A 12,218-nucleotide genomic window follows, 5' to 3' on the forward strand; every position below is an offset into this window, starting at 1 on the left:
TATAGTTAACCTCTGTTAATAGGCCAGTGTTACCATTTTTAATTTCTGCTAATTTGGCAAAGAAAGTGTTTTTATGTAACAGTTTCCTATTCGCATATTTCTTCTATTTTTCTCTCGAGATATTTGTATTGTTATCAGTATTATTTAAGGGCTTTTATTTTATTTTATTTTATTTTTTGAGAGGGAATCTCAGTCTGTCACCCAGGCTGGAGTGCAGTGTCGTGATCTTGAATCACTGCAACCTCTGCTGCCCGGGTTCAACCAATTCTTCCACCTCAGCCTCCCAAGTAGCTGGGATTACAGGCGCCCACCACCACACCCAGCTAATTTCTGTACTTTTAGTAGAGACGGGGTTTCACCATGTTGGTTGACCAGGCTGGTCTCGAACTCTTGACCTCAGGTAATCCGCCCGCCTCTGCCTCCCAAAGTGCTGGGATTACAGATGTGAGCCACTGCATCTGGCTATTTAAGGGCTATTTATATACTAAAGACAAGTAAAAGTTTTATAGTTTTTTTGGCATATGGTAGTTTTTAACATTTTTTGGAGTCATATCTATTAATCGTTATAAATTCAGCCTTTGGTGTCATGCTTGGAGTCTTTTTCCTCCTCCATGATATATACTCACCTATGTGTTCTCCTAGGACTTTAAGGGATACCTAATTAACTTGGAACCATACAACGTCCAAGCATTATTCACATACTTTATTAAAATGAAAATTAGTCAAGCAGTAAGTAACCAGAACATAATATAAGTATGAACCAAGAATGTCCTAGTGTGATGTGTGCGCTCTTTCCTGAACACCTTACATGAACCTACAGCATTGATGTGCCAAGTCTTGGAATCAAGCTCTGTGTGTTTTCACAGTTCTTCACATTTACACTTTTTTTTTCTTTAACTACATAAACTGGAGCTTTCAAAGAGTAGTGAGTGTGTTTGTGTGTCTGTGTGTATACTAAAATATATATATATATATATATATAAGGCCAGGCACGGTGGCTCATGCCTGTAATCCCAGCACTTTGGGAGGCCGAGGCAGGCGGATCACGAGGTCAGGAGATCGAGACCATCCTGGCTAACACGGTGAAGCCCCGTCTCTACTAAAAATACAAAAAATTAGCCAGGCATGGTGGCAGATGCCTGTAGTCCCTACTCCAGAGGCTGAGGCAGGAGAATGGCCTGAACCCGGGAGGCAGAGCTTGCAGTGAACTAAGATCCCGCCACTGCACTCCAGCCTGGGCGACAGAGCGAGACTGTCTCAAGAAAAAAAAATATATATATATAAAACAAAATTTGCCATTTTAATCATTTTAGTAAACCCACAATTATCTTGGCATATAATGAGATAGAATTTTTTTTTCCAGATATGTAGGCAGTTGCCCCAAACCCTTTTTTTGTTTTTGTTTTTTGAGATGTTGTCTCCCTCTGTTGCACAAGTAGTGGTGAGTGCAGTGGTGCGATCTTGGCTCACTGAAGCCTCCACCTCCTGGGTTCAAGGGATTCTCCCCTCAGCCTCCCTAGTAGCTGGGATTAAAGGCATGCGCCACCATGCTCGGCTTATTTTTGCATTTTTAGTAGAGACAGGGTTTCGCTGTGTTGGCCAGGGTGGTCTCGGAACTCATGACCTCGGATGATACGCCCGCCTCGGCCTCCCAAACTGCTAGGATTACAGACGTGAGCCACCCTGGCCACAACCTCATTTATGAATGAACTCCTTTCCCTACTGACTTGAAGGGACATCCTTAACATATGTGAAATTCTTACACTAGATACAGTTAAATCTGTTCCTGTTTTGAACTTGTCTCCGTTAGTGTTTGTGTTGTTCTGCATGCTGCCACACTTTTCATTATCACAGCTTTAGAATATTTTTTAATGTTTGACAGATAAGATTCTCTCTCATTACTTTTCAGATGTTTCTTAGGTATTCTAGTACTTTTATTTATTGAACTTTCAAATCACTTTCAAATTCTAAAATATTCACTAAGCTTTAGTTGGAAGTGTGTTGTCTGTCTACCCTAGATTGATTGGAGATTACTGGCCTTTCACTCTCTCAGATATTTATGTCAAATCGTATACAGAATTTTATTTCAAACACATTGTTCTCCTAGGATCAATGTTGTTTCAGATAGATTTATTTCAGTCAGTACATTCCAAAGCAGTTGCCTGCTCTACAGCAAAAAAAACCAAACTTGTTTTCCTGTGCTCTCACGCTATGGTCAACATGGGAGAATTCTGTTTGGCAGCTTCTGGTCACCAAGAAGTGGGTGGGGATTTCTCCCCATGAACAACCAATCCAGCCTCAGACCCCAACTGAGTGTCTTCTAATTCAATTCAATTCAATTCTGACACTACCTACCTGAAGATAGGGTCAGATCCCACAGGTTGGGGACTCAGTCCCCGAGATTACCCCCTCTTCAGATGCCGGTTGCCAGCCCCAGGTGGTTTTACCTGCACATCTGACCATCTGGCTATAAATCAGGGTTCCCACAAGCCTCTCCTAAGTCAGTAATTTGCAGGAGCAGCTCACAGAACTCAGGGAAACACCTACGTAGGCTTACCGGTTTCTCAAGGACACTGCAAAGAATTCCGATGAACACCAGGTGGAGAAGATGCACGGGGCAATGCTGTGGGGAGGGGTGTGGAGTCTCCATGCCCTCTCTGGGCACACCACCTGCCAGTCACCTCCACATGTTCAGCTGTATCAGGAAGCTCTCCGAACCTGGTCCTTTTGGGTTTTTAGGAAAGCTTCATTACGTAGGCATGAGTGATTACATCGTTGGCCATTGGTGATCAGCTTAACCTTCAGCCCCTCTCCCCTTCCGGAGGTTGGGGGATGGGACTGAAAGTCCCAACCCTCTAATCCTGACTAGGTCTTTCCGGTGACCAGCCCCAATCCTGAAGCTATCTAGGGAATTCCAGCCACCAGTCATTAACATATAAAAGAAACTGTTATCACTCCGGAGATTCCAACCTTGTCAGGAGCTAAGTGTCAGGAAATGGAGACAAAGACCAAATATGTATTTCACAATATCAGACCCATCTGTCACCATAATGATTTTCTCCTTTCTGCATATTGCCTGTACTATTACATATTAATATTCATATCAGCTGATATTTTTCCCTTACATTTAAGTGGACACATCATTGCAGTCATGAATGGTAAGACAGTATCACTTTGTCACAAATATAAGGTAACAATAAAAATGAATAAAGAAAGCAAAATGATGTTATTAAAGTCTAATACAAGGATCATAAAGCCACTAGTAGAGAGATTTTGTTCTTGATTCTGGATTCCCACCTTTGTACATACACTAAATTGTTTGCATGTAAAAATGTATTATACTTAGATATGCATGGATCATGTTGGTGTGTTTCCTTGATCTCAAACCATTTGAATGAAGAACTGTTCTATGCAGTTACCTGAAAGTAAAAGAACCTTCTTAACAGCAACCAGGATTTATGTTTTAGAACCTCAATCAGAAACAAAATTTGAAAAGTACTCTTTTGTTCTTCATGAATTGCAAAATAACCTCCAGGGTGAACCAGCCTGGCTCCAGGACTGCTTGCACAGTAAACATATATACTTGTTAGAACTTCGGAGAATATTCACATTGGAAAAACCTTAAAGCTCTGAAAATGTTTTACATTTTGTGTTTTTAAGACCTTGCCACCATGGAAGAAAGAGTACAAAGACGATATTATGAAAAGCTGACGGAATTTGTGGCAGATATGACCAAAATTTTTGATAACTGTCGTTACTACAATCCAAGTGACTCCCCATTTTACCAGTGTGCAGAAGTTCTTGAATCATTCTTTGTACAGAAATTGAAAGGCTTCAAAGCTAGCAGGTGAGCAAATGGGTTCGGTATTCTGAATTAATTCAACTCTTCACACTCTTTATACTATTCTGTCTAACGATTCAACCAGTGCAGTTTATGGTAAATTTAACCTTAAATATCTTTAAAAAAAAAAAAAATCAAGACTCCAGGGTTATGATCTACTGCCAAGGAGAAGTGGACAAATTGCTGGGTTTGTTGCTGATCTACTTAAAGTCTTTTTTTAAAATTCAAGAAGTGGCCGGGCATAGTGGCTCACGCCTGTAATCCCAACACATTGGGAGGCCAAGGCAGGCAGATCACCTGAGGTCAGGAGTTCGAGCCCAGACTGGCCAACATGGGGAAACCCTGTCTCTACCAAAAATACAAAAATTAGCCAGGTGTGGTGACGCACGCATGTAATCTCAGCTACTTGGGAGGCTGAGGCACGAGAATCACTTGAACTTGGGAGGCGGAGGTTGCAGTGAGCCAAGATCACACCACTGCATTCCAGCCTGGGTGACAATGAGACTCTCACAGGAAGGGGGGGAACATCCCAGCCTTGTCAACATAATGAGACCGTGTCTCTACAAAAATTTTAAAAATTAACCAGGCATAGTGGCATGCACCTGTAGTCCTAGCTACTCAGGAGGCTGTGACAGGAAGATTACTTGTGCCCAGGAGTTCAAGGCTGCCGTGAGCTGTGATTACACCACTGCTCTCCAACCTGAGTGACAGAGTGAGACCCTGTCTCAAAAAAAAAAAAAAGACAAGAATAAAAGAAAAATTTCCTGAGCTGATGATTGTCACAGGACTTTAAATTCTAGCAGAATAAATTCCTTCACTCAGCAAATGACTTTTGAGAACCTGGGGTGTGCCTGATACCGGGAATTTAGCAGTGAATAAATTAAGGCCCCTGCACTCTATGAGGGGTGGATGGAGCAAGGGGGACAGTTGATAAACATCATAAACCAGGTAGACAAATGGAAAAAGACTCACCCCTACATATGTCGCTATAAAATTTCCAAATGCTAAGAATAAAAGAAACTCTAGGTAAAACCGACAATCTATAAAACAAAAATTAGATTGGTGTAAGATTTTTCTGCTGTGACATTTAGTGCTAGAAGATTATGGAAGAATAAATCTAAAAGTTTAAAAAAAAATGATTGTCAGCCTAGAAGTCTGTGCAGTCAGTCAAGTTTAGAGGCAGAATAAATACATTTTCAGTCATGTGAGGACTCAGGGCATCCTTTCTTGGCAGGTATTTTTAAAAAGTGTGTGCTATTGGCCAGGCAAGGTGGCTCACGCCTGTAATCCCAGCACTTTGGGAGGCCAAGGTTGGTGGATCACTTGAGGTCAGCAGTTCAAGACCATCCTGACCAACATGGCAAAACCCCATCTCTTCTTAAAATACAAAAATTAGGCAGGCATAATGGTGCACGCCTGTAGTCTCAGCTACACAGGAGGCTGAGGCATGAGAATCGCTTGAACCCGGGAGGCACAGGCTGCAGTGAGCTGAGATTGCACCACTGCATTCCAGCCTTGGTGTCAGAGTGAGACTCCATCTCAGAAGAAAAAAAAAAAATGTGTGCTATCAAAAATAAGGAAACAAATTTTTTCCTTTTAATAATGTATCTTCCTGTAATCCCAGCACTTTGGGAGGCCGAGGCAGGCGGATCATGAGGTCAGGAGATCGAGGCCATCCTGGCTAACACGGTGAAACCCCATCTCTACTACAAATACAAAAAAATTAGCCGGGCCTGGTGGCACATGCCTGTAATCCCAGCTACTAGAGAGGCTGAGGCAAGAGAATCACTTGAATCCGGGAGGCGGAGCTTGCGGTGAGCCAAGAAGGCGCCACTGCACTCCAGCTTGGGCGACAGAGGGAGACTCCTCTCAAAAAAAAAAAAAGAAAGAAAGAAAAAAGTATCTTTTTTTTTTTTGAGACGGAGTTTCACTCTTGTTGCCCAGGCTGGCGTGCAATGGTGCGATCTTGGCTCACCGCAAGCTCCACCAACCGGATTCAAGTGATTCTCTTGCCTCAGCCTCCCTAGTAGCTGGGCTTACAGGCATGTGCCACCACGCCTGGTTAATTTTGTATTTTTAGTAGAGACCTGGTTTCTCCATGTTGGTGAGGCTGGTCTCAAACTCCCGACCTTAGGTGTTCCGCCCACCTCGGCCTCCCAAAGTGCTGGGATTACGGGCGTGAGCCACCGCACCCGGCCATGATGTATCTTTTTATTTAGGGACAGGGTCTTGCTATGACCCAAGCTAGTCTTGAACTCCTGAGCTCAAGCGATCCTCTCACCAGCCTTGGACTCCCAATTTGCTGGGGCCATGAACCACTGTGCTGGGCAAGAAATTTTTTTTTTTTTTTTTTTTTTGAGACAGAGTCTCACTCTGTTGCCCGGGCTGGAGTTCAGTGGCACAATCTCGGCTCGCTGCAACATCTGCCTCCTGGGTTCAAGCAATTCTGCTGCCTCAGCCTCCCAAGTAGTTGGGATTACAGGCACCCACCACCATGCCCAGCTGATTTTTGTATTTTTAGTAGAGACGGGGTTTCACCATGTTGGCCAAGCCGGTCTCAAACTGCAGACCTTGTGATCCGCCTGCCTCAGCCTCCCAAAGTGCTGGGATTACAGATGTGAGCCACCGTGCCTGGCCAGAAATTTTTGTTTATTTGAGTTCAGAAAACAAGAGGTTCAGGAAAGCAATGAGAATTACTCTGACCCAAGATGACATTTATACAGCAGGCTGTAAAATGTCAGCAGACCAAATCCTAGCAGGAGAATGGAGCACTGCCCAGAGGCTCAGTAGAGCAAGAAAATGACTCATACATTAGATAATTTGTTTAAGACAGAAAAACATAAGGCTATGATTAAGCCAAAGAATGTCAGGGATAAAAATGAAAGGCAATTAGAAACGCCACTAAAAACAGAAAGTTGTGTAAGTGTGCCCTGTTGGGCACGGTGGCTCATGCCTGTAATCCCAACACATTGAGAGGCTGAGGCAGGAGGATGCTTGAGCCCAGGAATTCTAGACCAGCCTGGGCAACATGAGGAAACCCCATCCTTACAAAACACAAAAATTAGCCAGGCATGGTGATGTACACCTGTGGTCCCAGCTACTTCAGAGGCTGAGGTGGGAGGATTGAGCCCATGAGGTAGATAGACGCTGCAGTGAGCCATCTTCATGCCACTGCACTCCAGCCTGGAAGACGCAACAAGACCCTCTCTCAAAAAAAAAAAAAAAAAAAAAAAGCCCTGTTAGCAAAGGACTAGGTGCTAGGTGCTACAGAGAAAAATATTTACATTTTCATAGTAACGTAAATAATGACATTGGGCCGGGCACAGTGGCTCACACCTGTAATCCCAACACTTTGGAAGGCCAAGGCACGTGGATCATCTGAGGTCAGGAGTCGAGACCAGCCTGGCCAACATGATGAAACCCCGTCTCTATTAAAAGTACAAAAATTAGCCAGGTGTGGTGGCACATGCCTGTAATCCCAGCTACTGAGGAGGCTGAGACAGAATCACTTGAACCTGGGAGACGGAGGTTGCAGTGCACCAAGACCGCGCCACTGCACTCCAGCCTAGGCCACAAGAGCAAAACTCCGTCTCAAAGATAATAAAAATAATGACATTGATTTTCAACTTTTAGAATCACCCTATAGACAAAGCATAGAATGACGTAATTTTTAAATTATAGGGAAATAAAACTTGGACTCAAAAAAGGAGGTGGGAAAATGGTTAAGTGAGCTTGGTTCTCCTTGCCATAGCAGGGCTTAAACAAAAGTTGATAAAACAAGAAATAGCAGTATAAGAAATTACCCTGGCCGGGCGCAGTGGCTCATGCCTGTAATCCCGGCACTTTGGAAGGCCGAGGCGGGTGGATCACCTAAGGTCAGGAGTTCAAGACCAGCCTGGCCAACATGGTGAAACCCTGTCTACACTAAAATAAAAAAATTAGCTAGGTGTGGTGGTGCACGCTTGTAAGTCCCAGCTACTCGGGAGGCTGAGACAGGAGAATCACTTGAACCTTGGAGGCGGAGGTTGCAGATCGCACCACTACATTCTAGCCTGGGCAACAAGAGTGAGACTCCGTCTGAAAACAAACAAAAACCTACCCAGGCCGGGTGTGGTGGCTTATGCCTGTAATCCTAACACTTTGGGAGGCTGAGGTGGGTGAATCACTTGAGGTCAGGGGTTCAAGACCAGCCTGGCCAACATGGTAAAACCTCGTCTCTACTAAAAATACAAAAATTAGCTGGGCCTGGGGGCAGGCACCTGTAATCCCAGCTACTGGGGAGGCTGAGGCAGGAGAATCATTTGAACCTGGGAGGAGGAGGTTGCAGTGAGCTGAGATCCCGCCACTGCACTCCAGCCTGGGCAACACTGAGGCTCCATCTCAAAAAGAAAAAGAAATCTACCCAGAGAACTGAAAAGTCAAAGGGATTGATCATAGGGAGCCTGGATTTCAGATGGAGTTAAGGTAGGACAGAGGAGCACAACTTCTCATTATAAGCCCCTCTATGCTTTTTCATTTGTACATCGTGGTTATTCCTCTGGTTCAGTTTCTAAAATTGCTTTTTTAAATTGGGAAGGCCTTTGGTGGTAACTGTGAGGTAGAAGCCAAGGGTTGTGAATCCTACCCTGCTGCCAGCTTGCCGGCAGAGCCCAGAGGATGACTGCTGGCAACTGCTGATGAAGGAGAGGAAATTGCCTGGAGGTCCTGGGGCCTGTAGGCAAGACAAAGGGAATTGGTAAAGGAGAGATGGAGGCCTAGGCTGGGTCTGCACAGTGAAGGGGCCACTTAGGATGTCTTCTTGCCACGTGGTTATTTTATGTAGCTTTCTAATATACTCAAGTTGACATAATGTTCATTAAAGCACATGGGAGCTGAATTGAGAAGTTTGCTCAATTCTGCTTCAATAAACAAATTAGGCTGTGTGCGGTGGTGCACGCCTGTGATACCAACACTTTGAGAAGCCAAAGCAGGCAGTTTGCTTGAGCCCAAGAGTTTGAGACCAGCCTGGGCAACATGGGGAAACCCCATCTCTACAAAAAATACAAAAAATTAGCCGAGCATGGTGGCATGTGCCTGTAGTCCCAGCTACCCAGGAGGCTGAGGTAGGAGGATCACCTGAGCCCTGGAGGTTGAGGCTGCAGTGAGCTGTGATTGCGCCACTGCACTCCAGACTGGGCTACAGAGTGAGACCTTGTCTCAAAACAAAACAAAACCAAACAAAATTACAATGTAAAGAATTGTATAAGGGCAACTTGCTGTTGCCTTTTTAGGGAATTTCTGTTGCTTTCCAGATTTAAGGCAGAGTGAAACATAACTAGCCAGTTATTGAAAATTGATTTATTTATGGATTTCCAGAATTTCCTTTGCCATATTTTCCCATTTTATGATCTCCAGCATTGTTTGCACATTGTTTTCATTACTGTACTTTGTTATAATTCATCATTTATACCATCCATATTCTTTCTTTTCTTACAGATTGTGATATCTTTAGTCTGAATTTTTAACTGGAATCAGAACTGGATGTTGGGGTCACTCTTTGTTTTATTGTACCTCGTGATTACCTAATTCAAAATTGCCCCCCAAAAAGTCAGATTAGTTAATTTTTTAATGTTAAAGACATATCGTGGTAAAAAATTTATTCTAGCAGCCATGTTGAACAATGTATTTAAAAATTGTAAACTCTTGGAATACTGTATTTATCTGCTATTGCAATATAAAGTCCTTTGACTTAGTCCTGGTAACTGTACAGTAATTTGGTTTACTAATGAAAGTTGTAAATAAAACTGTGAAACTAGAAGGGAGACTTTCTGGACTTTAATAGAAAAATGTGATTTTAAGATTGCTTTTTCTTTTGTTTTAGCATAATTTTTCCCTTTATATTCCCCTCATCAATGTAAATAAACACACACACACACACACACACACCTTTCACCACAATGGTAATGCTTCTGTAAATGCCTCTGTTTGTCCAGTTGGCTGAAAATGTTGTAATCTTTATTAGACAAATATATATATATATTTTTAAATATTGGCTTTTTCCAGTGACCTATTATGTTTAGTGTACAGTGAAAAGTTTTAATATTATAGGTTAAAAATTTCTTAATCATTCTTTTCTATTCGCTTGCCAAGGGTGAATGAAAGAACATGGCTGCTTCTCCCAGACTGACTGACCTTGGCATCCGCATAAAGCATCATTGTTTTCAAAAATGAAGGGTGCTTAATTGTTCCCTTTTTTCTATATTCTGTAGGTCTCATAACAACAAACTGCAGTCTACAGCTTCTTAAAGTTCAGCGTGTTAACCTAACATAAAACACAGCAAGAATCTGGTTGTCTGAACTATTTTAAATTAAGGAGCCAGATGTTTTTAGTCAGGCTATCCTGACAAGACTTGACCTAAACTTCGTTTTTATTGGTCATAACAGTCCAATTATATTCTTGGCCAATTTTGTCCAACGGACAAGAAAAAAGCAAAGTCAACGACACCATTATCTTGTCAAGATCAAATGGTTTTACTATTGTGGCAGAAGCGAGAAAACTTTGTTTATTGAAAAAAAAAGAAAAAGAAAGCAAGAAAAAAAGATACTATGGGGTCAAGTGTAACTCCATGGAAATGCCACGTCTGCTCTTCAGTGAAGAAGCTGGTTTAGAGTCTCACAGAAAACTTTTGACTGTATTTATTTATTGTTGCAAAAAAGACGCTTTTTTATTGCTGCCCTCATTTGTCAGCTAATTATTTTTTCTTATAAAATCCAGCCCCGGTTACATATAATCATCTGTATCTTATCATGATTCCTGTAGGTAAAAGTACAAGACGACCTCTAGATGTCTTTTCTTTCTATGAAAGGAGCTGCTATGTACACATGTGCACACACACACAACTGGGAATCAACAATGAGTTTATTGTTCATGGTAGATTAAAATTAAGCTTGCATAAAGGTTGGGCTAAGTGGTCCTAGACTACAGACTTTGTTGCCTTGAATATAACAGTACAGTTTGTCAATTACTCCGCACCAGGCTAAAATGAGTAAAATCTATTTCAAGGTATCTTGTTTGTAAACATTTGTCAGATTCTAATTTTTTTCTTTTGTATTAAAATTCAACTATGGATGTATATGAAACAAAATAAATGGAGATAATTTTTCTCCCACAGACAGAGGTGTCTTTGAATGTGCGCTAATGATTATCTGTAAGCCTTTGTGGGGAGGGAGGGCTGCAAGGTCATGAAAGGCAGAAGAATCTAATTGTGCCTGGATTTCTCCAGGACAGCAGTGGCCCCTCGTTTTATCATTCCCAGTCCATTGTCATCACGTCAGAGAAAAATCTTCAGGGGTGCTAATCCTGTTGCATCAGTTGATCATACTAACGAGAAAGGTAATGTGATGAGATACACATTGCCTTCATCTGTACATTCTGTGATACCAGGCAAATTACCAATTACAGACAGCTACTTATATTTTATGAAGGGCATTTTTTAGATGACCTCATCCTCTGTGTTATTTGTTGATTGGGTTTGTTTTCTGTTTGTTGGTTTGTTTGTTTCTTCCACGTAAGGAAAAGTAGTGTAAACAGTAGCGAGAAAATGGAAACCACAGAGGAAGATGTATTTTGCATGTTTTTCCTTTCAATGTTCTTACACGTTGTATCACTGCATTGTGGTAATAGCTTCTGTAAAATCTGCCATAGTTGGATTATGCAGCTTTGCAAAAATTTTTACTAGATTTTGCACTAACTCATATTAGCTTTGTCCTACCAACTTCTGGAATTTATCTAATTATTGTTTTTAAAAGTTTCTTTCCTTTTAATGTTTCCCTGCTATGCAAAACCTTTCCCAGACCTCAGTTTCTTAAAAGAAAGATGTTGCTACAGTTCCCGATTCTTTCTTATTACAGGCTCAGGTGTACAGGTTATTCTGGGTTAATTTTATCTCATGAAGCCCATTCCTTTTTGTACATAAAGATGTCACTTAAACCTTTGCTTACAAACTAAAGAGACTAATCGCTCAATATGAAAACATGAAAAAATTTTTGCTTAAAATATTAAGATGGAAGTAGTTAAATATGGGTTATTTTGTCCTTTTACTTTTTTAAAAAATGTTACATATTGTATGCACTGTGCTGATGCAAGAATTCTACATTTTAATGAATTATAAAATTATTCTGCATCTCATCACGTCACAGTATTTCTGTACTATTTATTCATATATATATAAATATATATGGGCTTAACCATTTAAAATTTGTTGCAGCAAGAACTTTCCTACCTGTAGGCAATAGATTGCTATGTTTTTAACAAATTGTGGCAAATTCTAAACAGCAATTCTTTTGTACGTAATAGGACATTTCATCCTAGAAAAATAAAGTAATGTTTTTGACATTG

The 12,218-nt window shown here is 41.5% G+C and overlaps 1 protein-coding gene across 23 annotated transcripts in view; it reads left to right on the plus strand.

Annotated features, from left to right (window-relative positions):
* Positions 1-12,218, plus strand: part of BPTF (bromodomain PHD finger transcription factor) — a 158,792-nt gene extending 146,574 nt beyond the window's left edge. For 17 of the 23 annotated variants that reach the window (XM_063718911.1, XM_063718895.1, XM_063718901.1 and 14 more), the window contains 2 exons: positions 3,661-3,847; positions 10,090-12,218. In XM_063718911.1, coding sequence (XP_063574981.1) covers positions 3,661-3,847; positions 10,090-10,126 — 224 coding nt within the window. In that variant the 3' untranslated portion in view covers positions 10,127-12,218. Of the gene's footprint in view, positions 1-3,660; positions 3,848-9,316 lie in introns of all 23 variants that reach the window. The other 6 variants (XM_063718899.1, XM_063718904.1, XM_063718912.1 and 3 more) reach the window with 2 other exon arrangements.

This window comes from Pongo abelii, chromosome 19, assembly GCF_028885655.2.
Source record: "Pongo abelii isolate AG06213 chromosome 19, NHGRI_mPonAbe1-v2.0_pri, whole genome shotgun sequence".
NCBI lineage: Eukaryota > Metazoa > Chordata > Mammalia > Primates > Hominidae > Pongo > Pongo abelii.